The sequence below is a fragment of the Notolabrus celidotus genome, chromosome 10 (genome assembly GCF_009762535.1).
Source record: "Notolabrus celidotus isolate fNotCel1 chromosome 10, fNotCel1.pri, whole genome shotgun sequence".
Lineage (NCBI taxonomy): Eukaryota > Metazoa > Chordata > Actinopteri > Labriformes > Labridae > Notolabrus > Notolabrus celidotus.
The window spans coordinates 25,479,819-25,507,225 of record NC_048281.1 but is presented as its reverse complement, the minus strand read 5'-3'; the positions used below and the strand labels follow the sequence as shown (position 1 = coordinate 25,507,225).

At 38.5% G+C, this 27,407-nt stretch overlaps 3 protein-coding genes across 7 annotated transcripts in view; 2 read left to right on the top strand and 1 right to left on the bottom strand.

The window, feature by feature from the left end:
* Positions 1-966: 966 nt before the first annotated feature.
* On the bottom strand, positions 967-4,038 carry trim13 (tripartite motif containing 13). 4 transcript variants are annotated; one of them, XM_034693732.1, is made up of 2 exons: positions 3,958-4,038; positions 967-2,519 (listed from the first exon to the last, which is right to left on the bottom strand). In XM_034693732.1, exons 1-2 carry the CDS (start codon positions 3,985-3,987, stop codon positions 1,311-1,313), a joined length of 1,239 nt encoding a protein of 412 aa, XP_034549623.1. In that variant the 5' UTR covers positions 3,988-4,038; the 3' UTR covers positions 967-1,310. The 4 variants fall into 4 exon arrangements, with proteins under 4 accessions (XP_034549623.1, XP_034549625.1, XP_034549622.1 ...); XM_034693734.1 differs by lacking the exon at positions 3,958-4,038 and adding an exon at positions 3,900-3,920; XM_034693731.1 differs by lacking the exon at positions 3,958-4,038 and adding an exon at positions 3,176-3,453.
* On the top strand, positions 3,961-15,994 carry spryd7b (SPRY domain containing 7b). Its single transcript, XM_034693735.1, has 5 exons — positions 3,961-4,288; positions 6,612-6,728; positions 7,097-7,263; positions 12,036-12,138; positions 14,805-15,994. The coding sequence occupies exons 1-5, from the start codon at positions 4,183-4,185 to the stop codon at positions 14,900-14,902; spliced, it is 591 nt and encodes a 196-aa protein (XP_034549626.1). The 5' UTR covers positions 3,961-4,182; the 3' UTR covers positions 14,903-15,994.
* A 2,589-nt stretch (positions 15,995-18,583) lies between these two features.
* Positions 18,584-27,407, top strand: part of kpna3 (karyopherin alpha 3 (importin alpha 4)) — a 30,105-nt gene continuing 21,281 nt past the window's right edge. The window contains exons 1-2 of one of the 2 annotated variants that reach the window (XM_034694134.1): positions 18,584-18,933; positions 23,618-23,662. In XM_034694134.1, coding sequence (XP_034550025.1) covers positions 18,865-18,933; positions 23,618-23,662 — 114 coding nt within the window. In that variant the 5' untranslated portion in view covers positions 18,584-18,864. The remainder of the gene's footprint in view (positions 18,934-23,617; positions 23,663-27,407) is intronic. The other variant, XM_034694133.1, reaches the window with a different exon arrangement.

The window sequence follows — 27,407 nt, the reverse complement described above, 5'->3', positions numbered from 1 at the left end:
TGAAAATGTGTCAGTAAATTCTTTTTATTCACTCATTCACACCAGTTTGTCTTAATTTGTATTGAGTTGGCCATTTTGAGGCTATATTTAAATTTGCGTGCCGTGACAATTAAAATATTAATGTAGTGTGCTATATTTATTTTCATCCTATATTTGCCTGGCAACAGAAGGCTATATATATGTTGGTGCGTGCCATGACGTACATCCTGTATTATGGTCAGTGCTGACATCACGGAATCACTTTGTGGTCTGATCTTTGGATTTTTTTTTTCCAGAATGCATCTCCATTCAGGATAATAAATGATAAAGTTAATGACGAGATCACAGTGTGTCCTGCTTTGACCTATTTAAATACAGGAGACTGCTGGCGACAAGCCAAAGATCTGTTTATATCTGCACTGTATTTAAGAATTAAAGTAGCTTCCATTTACCAACAATAGTATATTGATTTAAGCTTGCAAGTCACTTTTCTATAAATTCAGATGCATAGCAGAAAATAGGCCTCACACTGTACTTAAAACGTAACATCCTGCAGATGTTTGACTTTATAGATCCAACGAGTCATGCAACGAATGAGTCACAGCCACAAATAAACCTTGTTTAAAAATAAAGTGAGTGCCCAACACGCGTGACGAGCAAGTGCCCTTACTTTATTATCGAGCAAGAGAGGTCATCAGCTTTTTGAGGTTATGTAAAAAAAAAAAATCTGAATAGGGCTGCTTTATTTTTTTCCTGCACAGTGTCTGCAGCCTGGCGAATATTTCACACGGGCCCTGTTATGCAACGTGTGTAACCTTGAAGAGGTTGCAGCATCACTGAGGTGCGGATGCGCTCTGTTGGGAAGAGGCCCGGGCTTACACTCTATATTTCTGTTATTACTCACTTGTTCAGTTCAAATGCTCATTTGTCTTCCTAAATAACCCTGGTGATATGGCTTGTGGCACTAAATAAATACAAACATGGAAGTGACTTGATTTTCCGTTTTATTTACCAGGATTGTGTGGACAAGTATAAAAGTGTCATGGTTATTTTAAGAAAAAGGAGATTACATTCGTAGCTAGAAATCTGAAATGTCTACCTGATGTAAAATAGGCAAAATCATGTGGAGGTTTGTCCGTTCTATTGCTAAATGAAGATAAAGCTTGTGTGAAAAAAATGCAAGAAGTGACAGTTAAATGTTGATTAAAAAATAATTTCTACATACTAAGGTGAATCTGTGTCTCTTCTTAAATGCACTCCACTGATCACTTGTTATGGTTATGTAACAATCTGTCACTGTGAGTGCTGTCAGAGATGCCACAGGCTTGTAATTAATGCAACTTACAGCTGCCAATAAAACTGACAGTGTAGTCGATAAAGTTCACAATACATTCCTGACCTGCACCCATTAATCGTGCGTACATGTCAGTCATTTCCCGCAGGTACACACCGGTGTGGGCAATCTGCGATGAGGCTGCAGTGAGAAACGGCTCGATCTGCAGAGACACGGAGGATGCAAGGATGTGCGGCTGCAGCAGCAGCAGCAGGACTGTTGGCAGTAACACACACAGAAATAAGATGATCCATCTGGTCACTGACATCCGCGAGCCCCCCACTCGGTAGGAGCCACTCTCATGGGGAACTGAAATCTTGTCAATCTCTCTGAGCCTCAACGAGTCCCACATTTTGACATCGAAATTACGCACGAGTGGACCGACGTCCGTGTCCTTGCGAGAGGGCAGAGGAGTCTCCTTAAGGATCCCTAACTTCTCCCGAAACTCTTGCATCTGCTGCAGAAAACACAGGGGGTCGGAGACGTTCCTGAAAGACTCTGCGATGCTGAGCGCCCGTCTGTGCTCCTCCATCGCTGCGCTCAGCTTGGTGATCTCCGGGTCGTACGCTTGCAGCACCACCAGCTTTAGTGTTTCGAAATCGGAGAGGATCTCATTCTTTTTGCATTCGATGGCACTGATGAGTTTGTCGAAGTAGTCGGTTACCTTCTCTGCGTCCTTGGTCACTGACTGAAGCGCCTTTTTCTTACTGGCTTGTAGTGTCTCCAGGCAGGACAGGATGTCTGCGCTTTGCCAGCTCTCCACCCCGCGAAGCAGCTCTTCAAACGCCTCTTTCTCCCGCTCATATGCCTCCTCCAAGGAGCAGAATTTATGCCCTCTGTGATCATCTGTTGTGGCGCAAAACCCACAAATGAGTTTCAAGTCCGTGGAGCAAAATATGTTTAACGGCTGGGCGCAGTGTTGTTTACAAACAGACATCTTAGGCATGAACCTGATTTTGCTGTATTTCTCCACTATTCCGCGCAGAGAGTAGTTGATCTGCAGGCTGTTTGCGCCGTTGTGAGGGCTCTCTTTGCGGCATGTTGGGCATTTGAAAGGTGTTCTGAAAGCTGGACCTCGGGTTCCCTCCAGGAGTCCCTCCAAGCATTTCTTGCAAAAGCTGTGTGAGCAAAGCAGCACCCGTGGGTCCTCGAAGAGACCACAGCAGATTGGGCATGTAAGTTCCTCCTCAAGCTGCTCCATGGTACCCTGCAAACACATTATCCGGGCGTCAAATCCATGCGTAACAGAAGTAAAGAAGTCAATAAATTGGCACTTGATAAAATAGGTTACATAATACGCACCCACACTCAGAAGGATGCTGACCCATAAAGCAGTACAGGCAATAAATGACACACGAAAATAATGTAGCATCGCAAAGGATACAGATTATGTAGTCATGTTCCAGCTGTTTCTGGAGTATTCCCATCCTGAAAGTGAAACCGATTCTCATCGCTGTGCCCGCGTAAAAGGAGGTTGGCACGAGCTCTGTCAAAGGCTCCACTTGCCCATCTAATGTTAAGTAACATCCTGCTTTTGATGTCTTTCTGAGACCAGCTGGTGTTGACAGAAACTTCAAACCGCGCTGCAAAAGCACTCTGGATTACAGTCAAAATAGATAACTTTACAAACGCCGTCTAAAGCAACGACCAAATGTCTCTTAGCTTTGTATTACATAAAGCAGAACACTGGTTAGCTGTCTGAAGCTCTGAATTCCTGCCGTCTAACCAATCCAATGCGACAAATTATCGACAAACAGGGCGCGCGTTAACGTTGCTCCTGTTGGCAAGGTACTGAAGTAGAGCTGTGACAGATTTTGCAAGCGCATAGTAACATGCAACTACTGGACCAAAAGAATCACTCACCAGCTGCTGAGACGCACAGTGCAACGCAATCATGGCGCTTGTTGCTGTGCAGACTTCGCCCTTTTCCGGGTACAGAGTTAACCGTTTCAGGCGCGCACAGAATAATAAAACGCACCAATGTGCCTGTACTTGAGCTCAGGTGAGTCAGCTCATACAGGGAATCAACATGAAAGGACACTCAGCTTTTAATTCGAGTTTTTTAAAGGCTTATTTTGATAATGGGGATCCTTTTCGTTTTTGTCCCTGTTGGGTAAATTGCAGAGGATCCCTGCCACATGGATGGGGGAGGGGCTGTTGCTATGCAAAACATTACAGCGTGAAAAACTGTCAACTAGGTTTTAGTCCCAGCTTGGCATCGCAGGTTTTTCTACTGCCCCACTTCAGTCGACTCGCTCGTGTGGGTACTTGTCAACATCTGTAAGCGGTTAATGTGGAAGAGGGCGCAAGAAAGCGAAGGCGCGCAGCTTCATGAACTGATAAAAAAAAGTAAAACTCAACACTCTGTCGCACTGAACAGACAAGAGAGGCATTATTTTAGCCAAATGAGGAATTAGAATCATGAAAAACAAGTATAACACCGGACAGCACTTGAATGCTTTGGTTTTACGCACGAGTCAGTCGATCTAAACTGCTGAGGAAGTGTCTCAGTCATGACTGCATATGATCAAACAACCAGTTCACGGAAACCATTTGACATAATATCCCAAACTAACTTTCTCCTCACTTGTGGTTATGTAACATCGATACCCAATAGTTACTAAGTCACGTGTAGAAATTTTGACCTTGATTTTCTTCCCTTGTTTCCATGCCATCAGGAGCAACTGCCTATCTTAGCCACTGTGATTGGATACAGTCGGCTACAAGGGGTTTACGCAGCGCCTCTCTCCGCCTCAGGGTGGCGCTCTTGTCTCAGAGGGTCCTGGGGTTTGAAGGTTTTGAAGGCTGGGCTCTCTTTGGTTTTCTGGTGGAGTTTGTTTCCGGATGTGTAAGCTAGCATTAGGAGAAGAATGGCTGCGATGTTTACGTGTTGTTTAGGCTGCTGTGGAGATGGCGGAACGGGGCACATTCCCCTCAAAGAAATGCCCACGGTTCAGTTAGATACCCACCACATGGGTACGTGAGTTTGTGTTTTGTTTTTGTGTGTCCAACCACATCTGGTTAATGTGTGTGTTTGACATGATTGCATGCTACTTCCATCGTTAGCTTAGCTAGGTAACTGATAGCTTCTGGTACTGTTTCATCCTGTGAAATGAAGGGGCTTTTCTAGCAGCTAGGACTTGTTGGAGATATATATTCTGATGCACTGCCTAAAGAGGTACAATGTGTTCAAATACAAGGCTGCTGAACACCTAAAGACAGATTTAACTCAGATGAACGGTGGATTGCAAATAGGATTAAGATTTCAGATTTCTTCCTTCCTAATTTTTAGAATCCCCTCAACACTTGTCCTAAGAAAACACAGATATTTCATTTTTCCTCAGGTTTCATTGCCTCGTGAACAGTGGTGGACAGTAACAGAGTAAATTTACTTGAGTACTGTACTTAAGTACATTTTTTGAGTATCTGTACTTGAGTATTATATTTTGGGGTGAACTTATAACTTTTACTCCACTACATTCAGAAGACATTTATTGTACTTTTTACTCCACTACATTTCTATCAATGCTCTAGTTACTCACTACTTTTGCTTTGAAGTCAGCTCATGAATTTCCTTCTCTTCTCTGAAATCTGATCCTAAGACAGTCAAATGTGTTTGTGTAGTTCTGTTTGTCTCAGTGGTTTAAACAAACACAGAGCACATTTCACTCAGATCAGGCAGTTCATGTAGAGGTGGTAATGATGGCTATAATTCTCCACCTGAGCACCCATGGTCATATCTTCAGCCTGTGTTAGAGGTTTTTGAAAATGAAGAATGATACATATCTTTTGAAATGTTCTCCCTGTTTCCCACTCTGCCCAAACAAACAAAGATTCACTGTCCAACCTGAGAAAGCGTGTTGAGCTACCTAACATTTGTTTCATTCCAGATGAACATTTTAAACTAAGTTGTCTGTGCTTGGAGTAACTTAGTTGCTGTTTTTATTCCATGTTATAATTTTTAGAGATTTCAAGTAATGTTTTCTAGATAAACCTAATGTAACTAAATGTACTCCTATGTATTCTTGACTGCACTCATGTATTGTGAAAATACAACATTTTAATATTTTCTAAGAAGTAATTTGAATACTTAAGTATTTTTAAAAGCAAGTTCTTCAGTACTTTAACTCAAGTAATAATCTGACAGAACAACTTTCACTTGTATTGGAGTAATATTTGACCAGGAGTATCTATACTTTCACTTAAGTAATGAAGCTGTGTACTTTGTCCACCACTGCTTGTTAATGATCTTTAAAGCAAGCCAACTCCCACCCCCACCCCTGAAAAATCCACAGGATATCTGCATGCAAATATTTTAACTTGCAGATTTAACAGGATTTTTTTTCTGAACTCACTGAAAAGTTTTCTTTTTAAAAGATTAAATGCAGGAATCTCAATTTCTAATCCCAGGTGAACATAGAGAAAGGCTACCAACCAACCAGCAAGTCAAACACAATTTATTCAAATGTTAAAGTATGATTTACTTGAGTTGTAGTCAGTCAATTTTACTTAAAAATGATGTGAGGAGTTTTTTGGCATGTTATGAAACAGGCTGAAATGAACACTGATGGCTCTTTCTGAGCTTCAAAATCACCAATATTACAACTGACAATTTCAGTCTAGTTATTCTTTATGTCATAAACAGCTGCTAGTTATTAGATGTCACATGAAGTGATACATCGCACAAACCAGAAAGACTTATTATTATATCTTGCACAGAAAATCCTCTTGATGAGTGATGCACTGTTGGAATAAAGCAGGATGAGGATGTTGCACAAGACAGGATCAGCAAAGAGATAAGAGATATGTCCTGCTTTGTTCACAAGGGGTGTTAAAATTGACACAAACAGAAAGTTCCTCACAGGAGCTTTAATGACAGCGTTTTTAAAAAGAAACGTAAACTGACCTTTGCTACTTTAAACTGTTTACAAAAAGGCCTTCTTTGTAGGTGTTTGAATTCCAAAAGTGGTTTACAGGTTATTCACTATAAATCCTTGAATACCTGACCTATTTAAGAACATGCTAATTCTGTAATCTACTGAACATTTATAAAGCAAATATCTGTAAACATTGTTACAACCTCCAAGATTGATTGTTTGCAGCTTAAATCTTACTAGATAACTTTGAAAATGTGACCTCTATTGCTACTGGAAATAATTTGAGCTGCGTTAGACTGTTTATAGACATTTATTGACTTATGGAAAGACTTCATTGACCAACAGAAATGCTTGGTAGAATTGGAAATACTTATATTGTATAAATTGCTCCCTGAAGTTGTACCCTTGCTTTGTTTTTGCAGGCACAGATGTTGTCATTGTGAAGAGCGGCAGGAGAATATGTGGCACCGGAGGCTGCCTGGCCAACGCTCCCCTCCACCAGAACAAAAGTTATTTTGAGTTTAAGATCCAGTCCACTGGTAAGCCTTATCCTACGAGCTTGTTGTCTTCTTTTTTTTGGGAAAAGAAAGCAGGAGGAGTTTTTTGGTGCATTATCATGAGAAGTGATGATACTTACTCACTGCATTTTTTGCAGCTACAACATCTTGTGACTTCATGCTGACGTGAAGAATTTCTTTCTCTAACAAAAACCGTATTGGAGAGCACACAGAATTTGCTTTCCTAGAGACATGCCCTAAAGCAAAGCTATCTTCATGCAACCCCGTTATTTACACAGATTATTTTACTACCATTCAGTTGTTTTATATTTTTTGATTGCACATGGCCCTGGTTCATATTATAAACACATTACAGTCTTTCTGATGATGAGTGTTGTCCTTGTGTGTAGGTGTGTGGGGGATCGGTGTGGCTACACAGAAGGTGAATCTTAATCAAGTGCCTATGGGCAGGGACACGAACAGCCTCGTCTTGAGGCACGACGGGTCTGTGTACCATAATAATGAAGAGAAGAATCGTCTGCCTGCGAACAGCCTTCCTCAGGAGGGGGATATTGTGGTAAGTGCAGCATTTCTTTAAGCCATCCTTGGATGACGTACGGTGGTTGACGTAAACTTTGAATAATTTGTGTTTGCAGCAGCTTCTAAAGCCCAAATATTCAACTTGTTACAAAAATACAGATGAGTAAGTTGACAGACACTCAAACTATGAGTGAGCAGCACTGATTTGTCAAGCTGGTGAGTTTATATTCCAAAAATAAAGATAGTGTTGTCTGACGGTCAAGCAGTTTGCAGGAGTCTTTCTATTTTACATTTTCCAGCTTATACATATGCTAACATTTATTTTGTATCGTATTGCACATATAAAAGAATGAAACAAAACATTACTGTTCAATAAAAAGTGCCAGGATATAACAGACTTAATGGATAGATTCAACAGTATAACTAACCTCTAACTTTATTGACAAGAAATGTGCAGGAAGATAAAAAAAAAAACAACAGCCTTGTGGAGTAGCCCTCCCAATAAAAACATTCAACATAAAGACAAAGCATTAATGTAGAATAGAAAATATGGATACAACCAAGAAGGAACATGAGGGTAAATAAGAAGGGTTAATATTAAAAGCAATAAATGTTAAGAAAGTAGGGAGAGTATGTGTACGTATGATAACATGTATGACACTCATTGTCTCACAGAAGTGTAGAAAGTGTGTGTTTTCAGAAATGTGATTAAATAATCAACTAGAGGCCTGCTAGAGCAGCCTGGCCTGCGTGTCCCATGAGGCCTTCAGTTGATTTAGTTTTTGTGTTTTTTTTTCTGTGGCAGCTGGTATCAATAGTCACATTGCAACAGTTGGTAATGGCTGGTAATACAGACCTGATAGCCTCCTGTCTGTGCAAATGTGCACATGCGTTACCACAACCCTGACAAATGATACATATTTATGAGACAACATTTAGTTAAATTTCAAAAAGTTTTCTGGTCATTCAAGTTGAGGGATATATTTTGTGGAGTTTGATTTTAATAAGCAGGGACTGAAAAAACAAACAGATTATGTGAGTGAGCTAATCCATCAGAGAATTCACAAAACTCTGCAGCATTTGATGTTTTGATTTTGATGTCTTTATTTTGAACATGGAAATAAAAAAAATAGGAAAACATTTTTAAAAAATATGAAGAAGAAAAATCATGAAATTCCATCAGCAAGCACTGAAACATTTTAATTAAAACATGCAAACAGAAGTAAAAACGTATTTAAATATACTGTTTTATTCAGCAGTTATTTTCTGTCAATACTTGAATGCATTCATTCAAAACAACTCTTCAATAATTTCTTTAAACTTATTTTTAAACTGTTTTATGTTTTGACATGCTGTAGCTCCATATGTCCACAGTTTTACACCTCAGATTTAATAACAAAAACTTCTTCTTGTTGTCCAAAAACTCATAATCTTTAAATTTATGTATTTGTTTGTTTGTTTGTTTGTTTGTTTGTTTTGATAGGGACAGTGTGCAGCCATTTAACTGTAGCAAATTTAGCCCTCAGCTAATTTACATCTGTAGTCTCTGAGCAGGGGACAGAGACAATGCCTCTGTTGAAAACAAACAGTACATCATACAAACAGCTACACAACAATACATAACCACTATACAACAACATGGGTACGTCACAGTGCAAGTATCAGTTCAATATTAAAATATTAAAAGCTAAACACACTACACTTTAAAAACATCTACACAATAGTGCATAATCACTATAATCACTATTTTTTTTTCAAGATATCTAAAATGAGTACATTTTACCCATTATAGTAAAAAAAAATATTGACAAAATAGAAGCTTAACTTGAAATAAAACCTTGAAAATAGAAAATGTAATGAGTTTTCTGCCTTCCTTTTTGTCAGATGACTCCTAAGTTTGGAGTTAGTGAACAGTTAAGTATTAAAAGCATCAGTAGCAGCATGTTAATTCATAACAGCACAGGAAACACAGACACATGCTCATATAGGTAGGCTAATTTTCTCCAGACCAGCTAAATGAAGACACATTAAATCACTTAGAGGGACAGTGGCGGTCGTGCGTCTTTGACAACTATATGTTGGGGATCGTGGGCTGAAACGTTTGGGAACCCCTGCACTATGCTATGGCAGCGACACCACCATCTAAACCTTAATTAAACATTAAATCATGACAGCTTTATAAAACAGAGTTCATAAAAAATAGTGTTTAAGTGTGATGAGTACATGATTGAGTTGATTTTAGCTGTGATTTCATCCTTGACTTAAATTCAGCAAAGCTGCATCATTCTGATTTTACTTGGTGGTGAGTTCCAAGAAGTTGTTGCTCTATTAGAGAGGGCGGATTTGCCGAATTCAGAAGATCTGTGGTGTATTACACAGTCACCTCTATCGACTGTCCTAGTTGTTCTTAATATAGCCCTCCTCTCTTTTAAAGAACATTCTTAGAATATGTCCTGGCAGCAGATTTTTCCTTGCTTTATTCATTGTTTGTGCAGTTTTAAAATCCACATGGTGAAATTACATTTAAGTTTCAATGAGCTTTTATATGTGTTCCCCCAAACCTCAGTGCAGTAACTGAGATATGGTTAAAAAAAAAAAGAGTGAACTGTAGAGAATGTGTAGTGATTCATGACACAGAATGTTCTGTGCTTAGCATTTGTCAATGCTGTCTCAAAACACGTGCAGACCTCTCTTTATCACTGTCAGAAAGTGTGTAAATATCTGCACAAATTCATGTTTGGCGCTCCTTCAAAATATCAAATACATGAATACTGAAATTATTTGGTGTTTAACGCTCACTAATGCTCATTTCACACTCCTCCTTTTATGGGTAGAGATCCAAATTATTCACACTATTACTATGACTGTTACTGGAACTTCTAAATGTGATTTGGGTGACACCTTAAGCTCTTTAGTGGTAGTGTACCGATGAACATATCGTACTCCAAACTCTGTAATGAACTTGTGTAGAAAGACTTATTTTTACTCATGACACATTTTCATCAGGAGCAAAATTCAGGTCAGTCGGGCTGTGTCACCTAAGCCTCTATTAAGCCCTCACTGAGCGGAGCTGCAGCTTTGATTCCGCTCAGGGCAAACGTACATTATATATATACACCTCTACATGATTAGATATTACTTGCTGGAATCATTTTAATACTTCCATGACATTAGAAAAGTTCTTAAAGTTGTATTTATTCAGCATTTTCGCCTTTATTGACAAGACAGCTGAAGAGCGACAGGAAATGTGGGGAGTAGAGAGAGGGGGAAGACATGCAGCCACACAAGTGACCTCAGCGCCTCTGTATATGGGGCGTGCTCAGACCGCTAGACCACCAGCACCCCTTAGAATTTTTTAAAGATGGTGCCACTGATGAGGGATTGATTTATCTAGATCAGGGGTCTGCAACCTTTAACACTCAAAGAGCCATTTGGACTCGGTTTCCACATAAAAGAAAACACCGGGAGCCACAAATCCTTTTTTACATCTAAAATGAAGATAACAGTGAATATATTGTTTTTCTACCTTTATACTATGTATAAAAGACTATAGTGTGTTGTTTATGAAATCCTACAGAGAAAATGAAATTTTATTTCTGTATGCAAAGAAAACATTTTGAACATTTTAAACTCTGGGGGGAAAAAATGCTGGGAAGGTTATGTCAGAAGTCGAACTTAAATTATCCATCTGCAAAACAAAAAAGCTGTGTGCCGTCATCCTTCGTGTACCAGAGCGTCTAGCGGAGTGTCAACCTCAATTCAATTCTTTTTTTTTTTTTAAGTGCACAATTTTACTGAAAAATATAAAATACATATTTTAAAATATAGGTGCGGATGTGTGAGACCTGCCGGCAGGTATTTCAAAGATTGTGATGCATATTTTGAGATACAAAAATTTAAACAAATTAAGCTTCTTTTTATTCTGATATTACAAGTTCCCAATAATCTTCAAATTTAGAATTACAATTAAAAAAAACTAACAAACAAAAATAAAATACACTTAAATTGATTACTCATCATTTACTCATCACAGGGAGCCACAGCATAAGGATGAAAGAGCCCCATGCGGTTGCTGACCCCTGATCTACATATACAATTAATACCTCTTAATTTTCAATTTGAGTTCCCTCCAATAATTGACATTAGGTGTGAAAACACAAACCCTGACTTTGATTAACATTTACACATTGAATACATGTCCAGTTTTGATTGATTCCAGCAACATTTGTGAATTTTTTATTCTTTAATAAAATGGTCACCTTCAAGACGGGTCTAACACTAACTTGTACTACTTTTTTTTTTTAAGTCAATCTGACACCATTCAACTTAATTTCAGTCAACACAAACACATAAGTTACAAAGTTTTTAATATAAAATAAAATAAATAAAGCAAAATGTTTTGGTGCACTGGAAATGTTCTTTTATCTCACATTGTGTCACACTCATTTTCTGCTTGGATGGAGCTGTCATTGACTATAAATATGCAGTGATAATTAAAGCCTAGCCACCGTGGTCCAGTTGGCAAAAAACAAAAACAAACAGCAGGAGCAAGAAGAAAGCAAAGATTACTGCCAGATCCAAATCTATATTACACACGGCTTGTTTTGTGTCTTCACTAGTCTACTTTCTCCAGCTTTCCGTGCCCGTCGTGATTTAAGTTATTGCAGAAAGCAAAGAGTCTCAATTCTTGTTTTTGAAGACGTTATAGTCACACATGTTGGATTACCAGGCTGCATTTATCTTCATGTTCTAACTTTCATATGCAGGAAATTAATGCAGAAACTGATGACCTCTGTTTGCATCCCTCAGGGCATCACATATGACCACGTCGAGTTGAATTTGTATCTGAATGGAAAGAACATGCATTGTCCTGCCTCAGGGATCCGAGGAACTGTCTACCCTGTAGTTTATGGTGAGTTTCTTTATGCTAGCTTTTTATCCTCCTTTAATTTACCAAAGTTTGTCTGTCTGAAGATTATTTTCAAGAACTTCCTCTTTTTAATGAATTTATGTAAACATACAACGCACAACTAGTTACTGTTAAGCGGCTTACAGCCTGCAGTAACTAGTTGCTCCACCAGAGGGCAGTATTTATCAATTTTCACCAAACACAGGGCTGGTTGTTGAGCTTTAGAAGGGTGTTGTTTGCACACATGACTAATAGATTCAAGGCCGGTAATCAAAGCTTGCCCTTGACTTTCCAAATACTTTTCTGTTGTATTATTTATGTAAAGAACTTTCATTGTAGGAACTCTTCTTACCTGCTACATTTTTTAATTTAGCCTGCCTGTACTATATATTTTTTTAAAACCAGTGATTCCATTTCTTTAAAATGTCTGTTTTTATTCACTATAACTTAATATAAGTCAATGATTTTATTGTATAGATCATTTTACTGTACATAACTAATATTTAGCTAAAGGCTAGTTGTAGAAAACCCTTCAATTTTAATGTACCCAATTTTCAAAATGTGCGTTTTAAGAGCTGCAGTGGTAATGTAGCGTTTCTCAGTTATTCCTATATTTACATTATTTATTTGTTTATTTATTTATTTATTGCACATACATACAAGAAGAAAACAAAACATTGCGTTTCAATAACACGAGCCAAGATATAACAGGTAAATTCAGTAATAAAACTAACCACTAACATGTTATGTGAAGGAGGAGCCAAAAAAAACCCTAACAGGCTTGTCGAGTGGCCCTCCAAAGAAAACAATCAACACAAAGACAAAGTATTAATGTAGAACAGAATATCTACATACAAAACAAAAAAGAATAATAAGAGGGAGTAATATTTAAAATAATGATGAAAAGAAAAGAAAGATTAGCAATGTATATCTGATGAAGTAAATTACAAACGTGTCTGCTTTGTCCAATCTGCACCTCCTGCTAAGTTTCCCGGCAGATACTTGAGAGTATGCAGAAGATAACTACTTAAGGCAGCCAAGTCCAAAGTATGGCTCGGGGGGCATTTAATTAAGGCCCCAAGCTTCCATTTTAAAATGTGTTATTCATAGGACAGAATTTAATCACATTCTGAATCATCTGTACATTTGCAGTTTCTTTCAAGCGCACAAATCCAGAAACGTCTCAAAAAGCTTGATATGGACTACTTGTCTAAAGCCAAAGCTCTGGGAATTCTGCAAGATGGCAATAAAGAAGAAACATGTGAACTCTTAAAGTTGACAGGGTTTCAAATTAATGTTTTTATCATGATGTGAAAATGTTCTTGATGAACACTAAAAGTTCACAAGACACAAAAGAGGACACAAGACAAGATCAAAATTAAGAAAATTTGCAGAAAAGGCAAAATTTGATGCAAATCAGAATGCAGGAAAATAATTATTTACTTCTTAAAATGTTGTCTGCTGGTCAGAAAAGTCTTGAGAAAGAAGTGTGATGAAATCCAGATCTTGATCCTGCCACAGGAAAATAATGATACAATATTTTTCTCACATTGCCCGACCCTAATGAAAAACATTTTCCACCAGAAGAAGATAAAGTTGCAAATGTTTTCGTGGCTTGTGGAGAACTGAGGACTTCCTAGTTACTGTTTTATTTAGAAAGAATTTAAAATAATTGTTTTTTAAAACTTTTATGATTCTTAAGTCTCAGTAGGAGCAATTGGCCCTGAGGTATTCTGACGACATCAAATGTGTCCCTCTTTGAAAAAAGTTTGGACACCACTGACTTAAGGGATTAAAACTGCACTGAAGAAGGAATAAACAATGTTAGATAATAAGTTAGTGCATTACTTTATTCTGAGATGGACAAAACATAGATGGTATTGCTATATCCCCACCAGGATAAATCAATCATCAAATCGTTGGTGAGTCAGTTGATCCTGGATGATTCATCGCTCATTTGGCTACTTGTTGCAGCTCTGCTTTTGAAAATGTTTGAACTGGACTTTATGCTACCTCTGAGGCTCAAAACCGGTTTGCAAGCATATGTAATCCTCATGCTAACTTTATATTACAGTAACATTCCTGCGCTGAAAGATTTGCGTATTAACAAGCACATACAAAATATCACATTGTGTACTCAGAGATTATGTTCAAACAGTTGTTGTTACAAGGCATTCGACCTAATTTCTGTGGAGCGAATGCAAGAAAAAAAAAGTTTGGAACCTTTATTATTTATCATATTAATACTAAGGAGTTAGAGAGATGGTTTAGACTTTGAAATTATTGCAACACGTTACAGTTGTGCTCATAAATTTACAAACCCAGACTATGTGATTTTTTTTGCCCATTTTTCAGAGAATATGAATGATAAGAGAAAAACTTTTTTTTCACTCATGGTTAGTGGTTGTGTGAAGCAAATTTTTTATCAAACAACTGTGTTTACTCTTTATCATAAAGACAACAGAAACTACCCAAGAAACCATAAATTCTGCCAGGGTATGTAAACTTATGAGCACAACTGTAACTATTAATTAAGAAATTTTAAGCAATGTCTAATGTTTCTTACAACACCTTTTATTGCTTTCGTTTTTTCTGTCCTCTCCTTGTCTTAATTATGTTCGATCTCACTCGATGATTAACCAACGTATGTCTCTGTTCTTTTGTTTTAGTGGATGACAGTGCCATCTTAGACTGCCAGTTTAGTGACTTCTATCACACAGCTCCACAAGGATTTGAGAAAATCCTCTTCGAACAACAAATCTTCTAAAGGAGCACTCCAGCCTCAGCACCTCTTTACGCCGTCGTCCTCCTCCTGTATCTACTCGCCACCTCTGTGACACTACAGTTTGACCCTGATTGGATAATATTATTATGTGTGGCTTGATTGCCTCTTGTTTTGTTTTCCCCTGATTACTCTGTCTCTGTGCTGCTGCTCAGGACTGATGCTGGAGTACCCTTGAGGGGGGCAGGGATCTCTGTTCCTGTCTGTGCTGATGGAAAACTATCAAATCATTACCTTGTATCAGCAGTAATCACCTTATATTAACCAAATACTTTCAGTTGCTGCTTACTTTCCTCTATCTGTGTGTAGATGCCAGACAGTGGACGTGATGGTAAAATGTTCCCATTTACCAAGACTAGAAGCCATGATTGACATCGCTTTGTAAATCTGTTTTTTATTTGTAATCTACTGACATCCTAGCGTACACCTTTATATTTATATGTTTTATTTAAGTCAGAAATCAAGTATTGTTCATTTGGTGTAACAAATCATTTTGTTTTGGGACAGCCAGAGTTTGTGAAGTAATAAATAAACAGCTGTTAATTCTTATCTGACAGCAATATTCAACCCATTTTTAAGCTGCCTTTATTAATTAGTAAATCTAAAGTACAATTAAAGAAAAATTGCAACAAGTGTAAATGTGAGCAGTCACAAACTCTGTTTAAAGTACCACCTCCTGTAAAGCAGTCCAGATTTCAGGGGATAACCAGCGTTTGAGGTTCGCGTTTAACAGGGATGCTGAGGTTCTGTTTTACTAAAAGAAAATGTATAATTGTTGATTTGTACATCACTTATTTGGATAGCCCTTTAATTTTCCCACACTTTCCTTGTCCCAAAGCCTTATCCAGTATATATTTATTCTAAATATCAGAATATCATCACAGCTGGTGCTGGTTGTCTCTGATTAGAGATTGTTAAAATGTCAATCTGTTGTGTTGTATTGGCATTGCATCACTGCTGCTGAAGTGTGATGATTAAATATTTCAAAAGCTTGTCTTTGTTTTTGCACTAACGATGAAATTGTACAAGAAAATCCAAATATTGTTGATTCATTAAACTTTTGTGTCTGGAAGCATACTTCTTCAGAGTCCTGTTTTGTTTGAGAGGTTGTTGTTTTAAAACCTACACTGATCCACTGATCAAAAATGGCGACCTAGTTTTACACTTAAACCAGGGGTGTCAAACATGAGGCCTGCAGGCCAAAACCGGCCTGCCAAACTTTCCAATCCGGCCCCTGGAATGACTTTGCAAAGTGAAAATATTACACAGAAGCAATTTTCAATAAAAGTAACTACTAGTTCAAATTTGTCCCCTGGGGGTTGCATACAATCATAGTGCTGACTGAGCGCACCTGAACAGCGCTTTTTTTCTCAAAGTGAGAAAATAGATGACTTGCTGTTTGCATATTGCGGTTGAGATTCATAAAGACTTTTCAGAGCACTATAAGATGATCCACTAACTACTAAAACTAGTGCTACACCCCTGCATACTCAACTCAACTTTATTTATATAGCACCTTTCATACATAAAAACATGCAGCCCAAAGTGCTTCACAGAATAACAGAGAGACAGAAAACAACAGAAATAGTAAAATTATAAAAGGCATGATTATAAATAAAATACTTAAAAATACAACACTGTCCAGCAAGCAAACTGTTCCTGCTGGAGCTGGGGGGGGTCCAAAATAGTCAACTTTACCTTCTTCATTATTATAATCCATCTGTTCTTTTGATGTAAATATTACACTCTATGTCAGGTGAATGGGTAATCTGTGTGTTTGGTGTGTTTGCAGCAGATTTCAGGGCTTACAGAGTAAAATATTCTGCCCCACTATGAGACTCATCATGGCAAAAAATACAACAGCTGTTTTTGTTCAAAGATAGTTCATTAACCCTCCTGTTATGTTGCGGGCCAAATTGACCCTTTTAAGGTCTATTTTAGGCAATATATACCAGCTAAATGCAGCATAAAAATCTGGGCAGCATGTGACAGAAGAGGTGTCGTGTTAATTTATCACTTCACTTCACTTCACTTCATAAAGATAAAAAAACTCAAAATGTAAAATAAAATAAACACAAATCTATGTCATGTTTAACTATTGTATTTATATTTAGAGCTTTCCAATGTACATTAAAAAAAAGTTTTAACATAAATTTTAATGAAAAATGAGTGAGTTATCCTCATTTAACCATGATCTGTGATAATTAAAGAACACCAATGCACTAAATCTTGATTTTAATAGTTAGTAATGGAGTTAAAAATTAGATTTGAAAAATATGTATTGGGATTTTTTTGGGTTCTGACACTTTTAGATAATAGAATATGCCCCGGGTCAGATTGACCCAGGAACATTATTTCTGTTCTTCAGAAACGAACATAACAGGAGGGTTAAATGTGAACATTTTCAGAATGTACCTATACTTTTTTGCACTAAAACAAAGGGATAAATGTAGGGTTGTTATTATTTATAGGTTATTATGTCATGATTTTACTGGTCCGGCCCACTTCAGATCAACTTGGGCTGTATGAAGCCCCTGAACTGAAATGAGTTCCTGACTCAAGGTTGCCTGCTGTGTCCAGTATGATGTGTGGTATGAGCTCAGGCAGCAGTGGACAGGCAGAGGTTTCTGGGTTATGGAGGGTTCAGTGGGTGGAGGTCTTTTTGGAGTTGAATGATGAATGACAGGGGGGTGTTGACTGTGGTGTGTGCTTCCTCGATGGCTTTTCGGAGGGCAGGGTTGTTGGTGGCAGATGATAGGAAACTCAGGGCTATTGCTTGGTTTCATTGCTTGATGGTCTGGATTCCTGATATGGAGTGGATGTAGTGGTTGCTGATGAAGGCTGGGAGTCTGTGTGCCAGTTTAAGTGCCTTGTTTTGTATTAAGTTGGTGGTCTGAGAGGGTGATCCAGGGTGGGACAGAGTATTCAAATATCAGCGTGTGCACTAAGGACTAAGGTGATTCTTGAGCCTGGTGGGACAGCTCAGGGTGTTTTAACCCTTTTCTGTCCATTGTTGATCTGTGGTGGAAGGAGGAGGAGGGAGGCAGAGGACTCAAGAGGTTACAGGATACTGTGGACCAAGGCACCAAAATAGTCGGCGTGTGCAGTCATAGGCTAAGGGGATTCTTGAGCTTGGTGGGACAGCTCAGGGCATTTTAACCCTTTTCTGTCCATTGTTGATCTGTGGTGGAAGGAGGAGGAGGGAAGCAGAGGACTCAAGAGGTTACAGGACACTGTGGATCAAGGCACCAAGATAAGTACATAAATAAAGAAGGAAGTAGAGAAATAAAGAGATAAATAAAGAAATGAAGAGGTAAAGAAGTAAAGTAGACGGTGTGTGCAGTCATGATAGTGCCGGACTCATAACCAATCAGAGGATGTAGTAGGGGCTGCCCCTTAACCAATCAGGACAGAGGATTGGAGATTAGCTCTGATTGGTCCATCATAATGGGAACAAGGGGAATAATAACATTGCTTGAGACAATGGCATTGGAAAACACAGAGATTTCCCAATAGTCTCAAATTACTCCATTTACCAGGCATTATGAGCTTTTCAAAACCCAGCAGATTAAAAGTAACATTTTTTTTCACCATTCCTACCAACAGCAGCTTTAAAGGTTGTTGTCTTAAAACTCACACTGATCCACTGAGCAAAAATGGCGACCTAGTTTTAGACTTAAACAATCAAGGTTGCCTGCTGTGTCCAGTATGACTAAGGCGAATTATTATAACTGCGTCGAGGAAGCCGGGGAAACCAGGACAGCCCATGCAAAAGGAGGCAGGAGGCATGCATTAACTCCTCCCCTCACTCTGCGATCTGTTACCTCCTCCCCCCTCTTCGGAGCCAGCAGCAGCAGCAGCAGCAACACAGGAGGAGCTGCCGTACCTCGTCTTCTTTCACGGAGGAGATCCCGACAGCCGGAGTAATAGCTAAACCCCACACAGCCATGGCAGAAAACGCCGGCTTGGAAAACCACCGCATCAAGAGCTTTAAAAACAAGGGACGCGATGTCGAGGTGAGTGTACATATAAATGCGATCGTATACAGCTTTGAATCGGAATAGTTTGACATAAAATGCATAGTGTTTGGGCCTCGTTGGGGAGCCTGGCCCCGGCTGCAGCTTGAAGCCAGCTAGCTAGCAAAATGAAGAGTTCGCCATCAAAGTGCTTACTGGCCTACCTTGATAACCATCATTTCCACCTTTTATTACACCATAATGATACTACACATCAAATTTGAAGCAGCGGTGTACCTATATATGATAAACAAACACTGTGAATGAGTAACATTATAGGTAGGAGGGTGGAATTGGGGGATTTAAGTGCAGGCGATGTAGCTGTCACTGCCGGCTAACTAGCTAGTTGAGACACCGGTCGGCGAGGCTGGGCCTGCCCGGCACCTTCATTTTGACATTCACTCAGCTTTACAGCCAGCTGACCTCAAACAACTCTATTGCTAATATACAGAGACGTCATGGGAATTTACAAGTAATACTAAAACAGCAGTTTCAATCGAATTACATGGTTGTGGACGTTCACACACACACCCAAACCAAACATTGCCCCTCCTTGTTAGCATGCTAACGTTGTGTAAAGTCAGGTGAGCCAGCTAAACTGAGCTGTTAGCTAAGCTTTTAAAGAGTTCACTGAACGCTAATGATATGTAAGGCTTTGTTTGACCCTCTACTGTTTCCTTGTTTAAACTCTATTATGTTATGAATATGGTTCAAGTAAAAAAAAAAATAGGCAACGTTAGACCTACATAACATTGAACTAGCTGTCATACTAAATATACACTACCAGTCAAAAGTTTGGAAACGCCTTCTCATTCAAGGGTTTGTATTTATTTTAATTATTTGAACACTGTACATTAATATCAAAGACATCAAAACTATGAAAGAACATATATGGAATTATTTAATTCATAAAAATGTCTTAAACAAGCCAGATTTTAGATACTGTAAAGTAGCCCCCTTTTTCCTTCATGACAGCTTCTTGGTATTGTCTCAGTCTGCTTCATGAAGTGGTCTCCTGGAATGGTTCCTAATTAACATGATCCTTGTCAAGAGTTCATTAGTAGAATTACTTGCCTTCTTAATGTGTTTGAGATCATCAGTTGTAGAGCTAGTTAGGCCTAGATAACATTGAACTAGCTGTCATACTAAATATACACTACTAGTCAGAAGTTTGGAAACACCTTCTCATTCAAGGGTTTGTATTTATTTTAATTATTTGAAACACTCTAGATTAATATCAAAGGCATCAAAACTAGGAAAGTACATGTGTGGAATTATTTAATTCACAAAAAAAGTGTTAAACAAACCAGAATATGCTTTATATTTTAGATTCTGAATTAGCCCCCTTTTCCTTCATGACAGCTTCTTGGTATTCTTTCAGTCTGCTTCATGAAGTGGTCTCCTGGAATGGTTTCTAATTAACATGAGCCTTGTCAAGAGTTCATTTGTAGAATTACTTGCCTTCTTAATGTGTTTGAGACCATCAGTTGTAGAGCTAGTTAGGCCTAGATAACATTGAACAAGCTGTCACTAAATATACACTACTAGTCAGAAGTTTGGAAACACCTTATCATTCAAGGGTTTGTATTTATTTTGATAATTTGAAACACTCTAGATTAATATCAAATACATCAAAACTATGAAATTACATATGTGGAATTATTTAATTCACAAAAAAGTCTTAAACAAGCCAGATTATGTTTTATATTTTAGATTCTGTAGCCCCGTTTTTCCTTCATGACAGCTTCTTGGTATTCTCTCAGTCTGCTTCATGAAGTGGTCTCATGGAATGGTTTCTAATTAACATGAGCCTTGTCAAGAGTTCATTTGCCTTCTTAACGTGTTTGAGACCATCAGTTGTGTTGTTCAGAGGTAGGATTAGTACACAATTGATAGCTCTATTTGACTACTGTTGTATCCATATCATGGCCAAACCATATTATTCCATAGTTTTGATTTCTTCAGTATTAATCTACAATGTTGGAAATAATTAGAATAAATAAAACCATTGATGGTCAAACCTTTGACTGGTAGTATAGTTTGATGCGTTATTGTCAAATTAAACATCTTATGGTTCTAATGAGGACCCATATTATTGTAAAGAATAATTGTGGTTTTGTCAAAGTCTCAAGTTCTAGAAACAACCACCGGTACTCTGCCCAAGTGGCAAATAGACCGTGTAAAACGCTGGGTTAGTATTGCAGCATCATTCAACTAACAAGTCTAATTATAAATCTCTGCGACAGCATTAGTCTGTAATGCTCATTGACATGATGTTAAAACCATTTGGCAGAGTCTGTCAAGACTGGCCCAGCTAAGGAAAGCTAACAGTGTATGACCAAAGAAGAGAAAGATCTACGTTATTAATCCTGAAGGGGGATTGAGTTGTTTTCACTTTGTTGTTGCACATGCTACACACAACAGGACCATATGGACATGTAGTCATTGAGAGATGTCAAGGTTAGGACCCGGAAAGGCACTCTGGGAATGTGGGGTTTTGTTGCCTTGCTCAAGGGCATCTCTGCAGTGACCAGAGAGTGACCTGGCACCTGTCCAATCCCTAATCTCCAGGATTGGTTGGGTACAGAATTTGAACCAGCAACTCTGATTCTTAAGCATCTCCTGGCAAAATTGAGCTACACCTGCCCCCGAAAGAAAGATGTCAAATAACCAAATATCTCAACTCAACTTTATTCATATAGCACCTTTCATACATAAAGACATGCAGCCCAAAGTGCTTCACAGAATAACAGAGAGACAGAAAACAACAGCAATGGTAAAATAATAAAAGGCATGATTATAAATAAAATACTTAAAAATACAATAAAATCAATACAGTGAAATTAATAAAATAAGTAATAGTGGAAAGAAAAGTTAAAAATAAGGTAGTGTTAACAAGATCAGATGAATACAAGAAATAAGTAAATAATTAAATAAGATAAATATATGTAAAAGCAATGATTAAAATAATAATAATGCAGTCCAGGGCTAAAAATAAATTACTCCAAATTAAAAGCTAGATTAAAAAGGTAAGTCTTAAGTTTACTTTTAAAAACATCCAGAGAGCTTGCTGTCTTAATGTCCAGAGGCATAGAGTTCCAAAGCTTAGGGGTGTACAAACAGAAAGCTCTGTGGCCGGTGTTTGCCTGAGACACACGAGGAACATTTAAAAGGGAAGCATTTGAGGACCTCAGTGATCGAGCTGGAAAATAAAATGACAGGAGATCAGTGATGTATGGAGGAGCAAGGCTGATAAGAGCTTTAAAAACAAGTAAAAGAACTTTAAAATCAATGCTAAAAGAAACAGCGAGCCAGTGCAGAGTTTTAAGAAGAGGGGTTATGTGATCAGTCTGCTTATAAATGTTATACATTAGTAATTAACCATCAAGCAACCTTTGAAATACTCCGTGATAGGTCTTCATGTTTGACCATCAAATAGTACACTTTGATCTCCATAGGTTGTTGTTTTGAAACTTAGAGTCAATGTGACAAGCACATGGCTACTCTGACAGACCGACTTCGCCAAGTGCATTCCTGATGCTATTTCAGGCATCTTGTACGTCTGGCCTAGGTCCTCTTTAAAGCCTCTGTATGAATTTGAGTTTTTCTAAATAGATGACTCAGACCAAAAGCTGGGGGAAAAATGCCAGTTTGGTTATTATTAATGTAGGTCAGGCGTAACAGATTGCTCTTCATGTCTGACATCATTAGGAACAGATTTGAATTGCCGAGCTGTTAAGACTTGCATGCTGCTGGTCAAAGGTTCCCTTTTTTTTTTGTTTTCCTTGATATGATACAGAGAAAGAAGTCACACTGATGGTTATCAAAGGTTCTTCCTGTTTTATGCTGAATATCTGTTTTTTAATCATGAACCATGGGGCCTCTGAAGGCTTCAGCAGTGTACGCTTTCTGGTAAATTAATTTTTTTGTTTGTTTAGGATGTGTTCATATTTTGTGTGGTGCATCAAACAAAATAAGGAAAATTAAACCAATATAAGTATCCCCTTTTTTTAAAGTAAAGCTTGACCTTCTATTATTATTAATAATAATGTTCCTCTGTCTTAAGTGACATATTTTCCCGAGGCAAATGTCAAGCCATATTGTTGTTTAGCACTGGTTGCGAGATACCTCTATGCTCTGCAGCCTCCTGAGTTATGACTGTCCCAGATTACGTAAAGGGCTATTTAGGAAGGCAACATGAACCTCTTCCAACAGTCACAAGATGTTGGACCATCTCAAACTGTTCAGGATGAACTGAAAACCCAACTGGACACACAAACACAGAATGAGTCAAAGTTCTTGTCCTTATTCTTTCTGTACTCCTTATTTTTTATTTACAAGAGTTTCATTTTTTAAGGAATCAATCAATAAAATAATCTGGACCTGGAAAAAAAGTTATCTACTACCCACATGACGTTATAGATTTTTCATTTGTAATGGTAATGAGATCCTGAAATGGAATCCTTTTATTAATGAGGCATGTAATCTAACAGATATGATACAATTTCATATCTTCCACTAATGGTGTTTTTTTTGATTGATTAGTTTGTTTTGATATCCATGTAAAGAGCCAAAATGTGTTTTGACACTGCAGCTAATGGATGAATTTCACACCAACATCTAAAGCAAATATCTTCTCATTATTAATGGTCTTTATTTTCTTATCTTTTTTTTCTCCTTACAGACTATGAGAAGACATCGAAATGAGGTGACGGTCGAGCTGAGAAAGGTAAGGAAAAATGCACCATCTGCCTACACACCAGGCTTCACTCAAAGTATAATACATGTGTCTCAGATTCCAGATCAGCAGACTACAGTGATTAATGAAATTCAGGTAGATGTTGAAAGTCACTGGGAAGCATCAACACAGTGTTTATAAGAAACCTGCAAGATTGAGACCCTTTCCTTTTAACTTATCCTAATTTAAAAACAAAATGTGGATGCCAAAGTGAACTCCCCCAAGTCAAAATAAACCCATATTTGTCTGACACTTTCACTTTGGCTCTCACTACTGATTTATTTTTTTATTAGAACTGTTGCAACCCATGTTTATTCTTGATTTCTTCCATGCTACCATTCTTTCACTTCAAATTGGAGGAACAACCTTGGTACACCCCAGTCTCTGTTGGAGGGCTAGGGTTCATTAATGATCAAGCTTCCCCTTAAAACACTTTTGTAAAGCAATATGTGTGAAGCACATCAATTTTTATCTATGAACTAGCTTGCTTCAAACTTCACAGACTCTATTTGGTCTTATTTGGTGGGAAATAAACTACCTATCATCCCAAGCAGGATGTCCAATTGACATATAATTGGACATGCTGTAATTTACCTCAGGAAACCAACCACCAGCCATGACATAAAGACATCTGACAGGTGAATGGAAACCATTGGTTATGTTTTTTCAGATGCACCTGTCAATGGGTGTGATATGCAAGTGGACAAGTGCACATTTTGCCCTCAAAGTTGACGTGTTTAAAGCAGAGGAAATGGATAAGTGTAGGGATGTGAGTGACTTTGACATGTGCCAAATTATGATGGCTAGGCGACTGGGTCAGAGCATCTCATAGCTGCAGCTCTTGTGAGGTGTTCCTGATCAGCAGTGGTCACTACCTCCTTTATGAAGGAAAACTTGTGAGCTGGCGACAGAGTCATACCCGACTAAGGCTCACTGATGCTCTTGGGGTGTGAGGGTCAGCCCATGTGGTCTGTGGGCTCCAACAGAAGAGCAGAAAACGTTCACGCTGGTTCTGGTAGAAAGGTGTTGGAACAAACAGTGGATCACAGTAGCTGCAGACTGGTCAATGTGTCCTACAAAGAGCATCAAAACTGGGCCATGGATCAGTGGAAGAATGTGGTATGGGGAAACACAGCAGTGTTTACTTGATCTCCAAAGTCTCCAGATCTCAGTTCAATAAAGCATCGGTGGGATGTGCTGGACAAACAAGTCCAGTCAGTAGAAGCCCCAGCTTTCAACGTCTAGGACTTAAAGGCTCTGCTGCTAATGTCTTAGTGCTAAATACCACAGCACACCTTTAGAGGTCAAGAGGAGTCAGTGGGGCAGATGAAAGGGGGGCATACACATTTAGGGTCAGGTACCATTTCAATTTGATCGATTCTGGTTCAGACTCTGGGTCCGCTTATCGATGCTGATTCTATTATTTTTTGAGTTTCTAAAAATAACGAATAATACAGGAACATGAATTACCCTGCCTTCATTGTTGAATGATTTAGGCTCTCAAAAGTGAAATATCAGCTGTTACATAGACAAATATAACAAAGACACATTACTGTATGAAAAAATATCAACATACATTATACATTTGTATTCCTTAATTCAGGATTCAACAGTGGCAAAGAGGTTTAACCCCTTCACCACAAACCTCATCCCTGCACGATGACATTCCTCCACTATCTCACCGTTCATCTTTCCCTGTGTCACTAAAGTGGACAGAGATTCTGTAAGATAGGGTCTTGTCGTATGAACCGGGGTTGGAGGGGTGCTCTCTGAGCTATATAACAAAAATATATTTGAAATATTTGTAGACATGATTCTTTAGCTCAACTGTGTTATGCACCCGAGTGTGATGAGACGTTCCTGCAGCTGTAGCCAGGGCAGTTTTGTACAGATGAGACCGCAACACATCGTATACAGTGCATTCCCTCAGATTTATGCCATATTAGTAAATGCATTGTCATAATGGACGTGCTTCCTCTCTTGTTGTGTCATTATCATTTTCAGGGAAGCTTAGTCCAGCTTTGGATCGTTAACTTTGTTGATGTTCTGCATCATGTGTGGCATGTTGTTACTCTGACACAGCAGGTCCTAATTTCTTGTGGACTGCAAAATTCTCACTGAGGGTTTACTCCTACAAGATTTATGTTGCTGCTAGTAACTAGGGATGGGCATTTCAAGCCAAAATACTATTCGATCATCATTGGCATCTATTCAACGATTATTCGAATAACATTCACACACACACACACACACACACGCACAGACCTGTCCTGTCCTGTTAACGGCCCGTTTGTGTAGTAGTCCTGTTAACGAGTAGCAGGCACTGTCAGCGTCTGTCTCGATCTTTATGTCGGTGTTTCTGTGACACGGTGTGCCGTGTATGTTCACATTTTATTGCTGCGACTCTTAACTAATATTTTCTTCTTCTTTTGCTATTTAATGCAGATAGCATTCTTCTTTTCCTGTTACTTAATTAGGTCAGCAAACAGCTTTAAGACACTCTATTGTCACCGTCTGACGAGAATACCGTATTCGAACCAGGCAGCTGGCGAAACGATGAAAGATCTTAGGTTTTAAATGAGAAAATATTCACAGTAACTCTTCAATTTTTACTAAGTGAACAAATATTCGAAAATCATTGCCCATCCCCACTAGTTACCGAACAACCTGTGACATATCAAATCCACGAATCTCAGAAATGTGGAACTTGTTTGTCGCTCCGCCATTTTCCCATTGTACGGATTTGAAGCCGAAATATCCCGTTCCAGAACACAGACATCTTGTACATTTTCTGCAGAAAGAGTCTGCCCAGTAGGGAATTTGGGTGTTTCCACGGTAACAAGCTCTACCCCACAGCATAGTGTCCCGTGGCCTACGGAGATTCCCTCTACGGCAGCTGTCAATCAAAGTAAACCCAGATGTAAAACCCCGTTTTTTAACCTCTAATAACTAACGAAAAAGAAACTTTTCAGAAAAAAGAGGCCTTGAACACAAAACAGTGAAATAATAACTTCATATCGCCACAGCATACAAATGTGAGAAACGTTTGTACAACGTGTATTTATTATTGTTTTAAAGTTTGACAGCAGCCCCATTCAAATGAATGGGGGAGACAGAATATTTGACCTGTACTGCTGCCAGCCACTAGGGGGAGCAGTTTTTGTGGCAGCCTCATTCCGAGCCGAGCGAGATGAATACAGTCTATGGCTCTAAGTTAGAACCGGTTCTTGAGACCCAAGCTTATACACAATATAAGTCAGGTGATCATAACGTTATGGCTGATGGATGTATGTTGGCTTTCATGATACAGATGCCACTATACAGACCGCACATAAACCAGACAACAACTGAGTTTCATTTAGTCATTTGGCTCATTGTGAGAGTTACAATTAGCCACAGCTGAACCATGTGTCAGCAGAAAACTCTCTTTTCAAACTTTAAATTGCATTGCTGTACTGTTGCATAAATGGGGTCAGGCTCAGTGTACATACACTTCTTCCAGAGCGAGCCACATCTGATGCTGTTCACACACAGTCATCTGTGCTGTGTTGATCTGTTGCAGAGCAGAGAATGACTGAATTAGCTGCAGCTGTTAGTTTCATTTATGCTGTTTGCAAATATTTTTGTAAGTGCTTTTTTTAAATTGTTCGTAGAAGGGCAATTGCAGATTTTAGGAAATCTCTAAGTAGAAGAAGCCCAAGCAACGTAATGAACTCTCAGCACGTATTCAGTTGGG

Excerpts from the sequence above, each read along its gene's own strand:
- spryd7b (XM_034693735.1), top strand. The coding sequence starts at position 4,183 with ATGGCTGCGATGTTTACGTGTTGTTTAGGCTGCTGTGGAGATGGCGGA. Across the intron at positions 7,264-12,035 it reads CTCAGGAGGGGGATATTGTG|GGCATCACATATGACCACGT; the intron begins GTAAGTGCAGCA and ends TGCATCCCTCAG. Across the intron at positions 12,139-14,804 it reads TGTCTACCCTGTAGTTTATG|TGGATGACAGTGCCATCTTA; the intron begins GTGAGTTTCTTT and ends CTTTTGTTTTAG.
- trim13 (XM_034693731.1), bottom strand. The coding sequence starts at position 3,208 with ATGATTGCGTTGCACTGTGCGTCTCAGCAGCTG. Across the intron at positions 2,520-3,175 it reads ACTGTGCGTCTCAGCAGCTG|GGTACCATGGAGCAGCTTGA; the intron begins GTGAGTGATTCT and ends ATGTGTTTGCAG.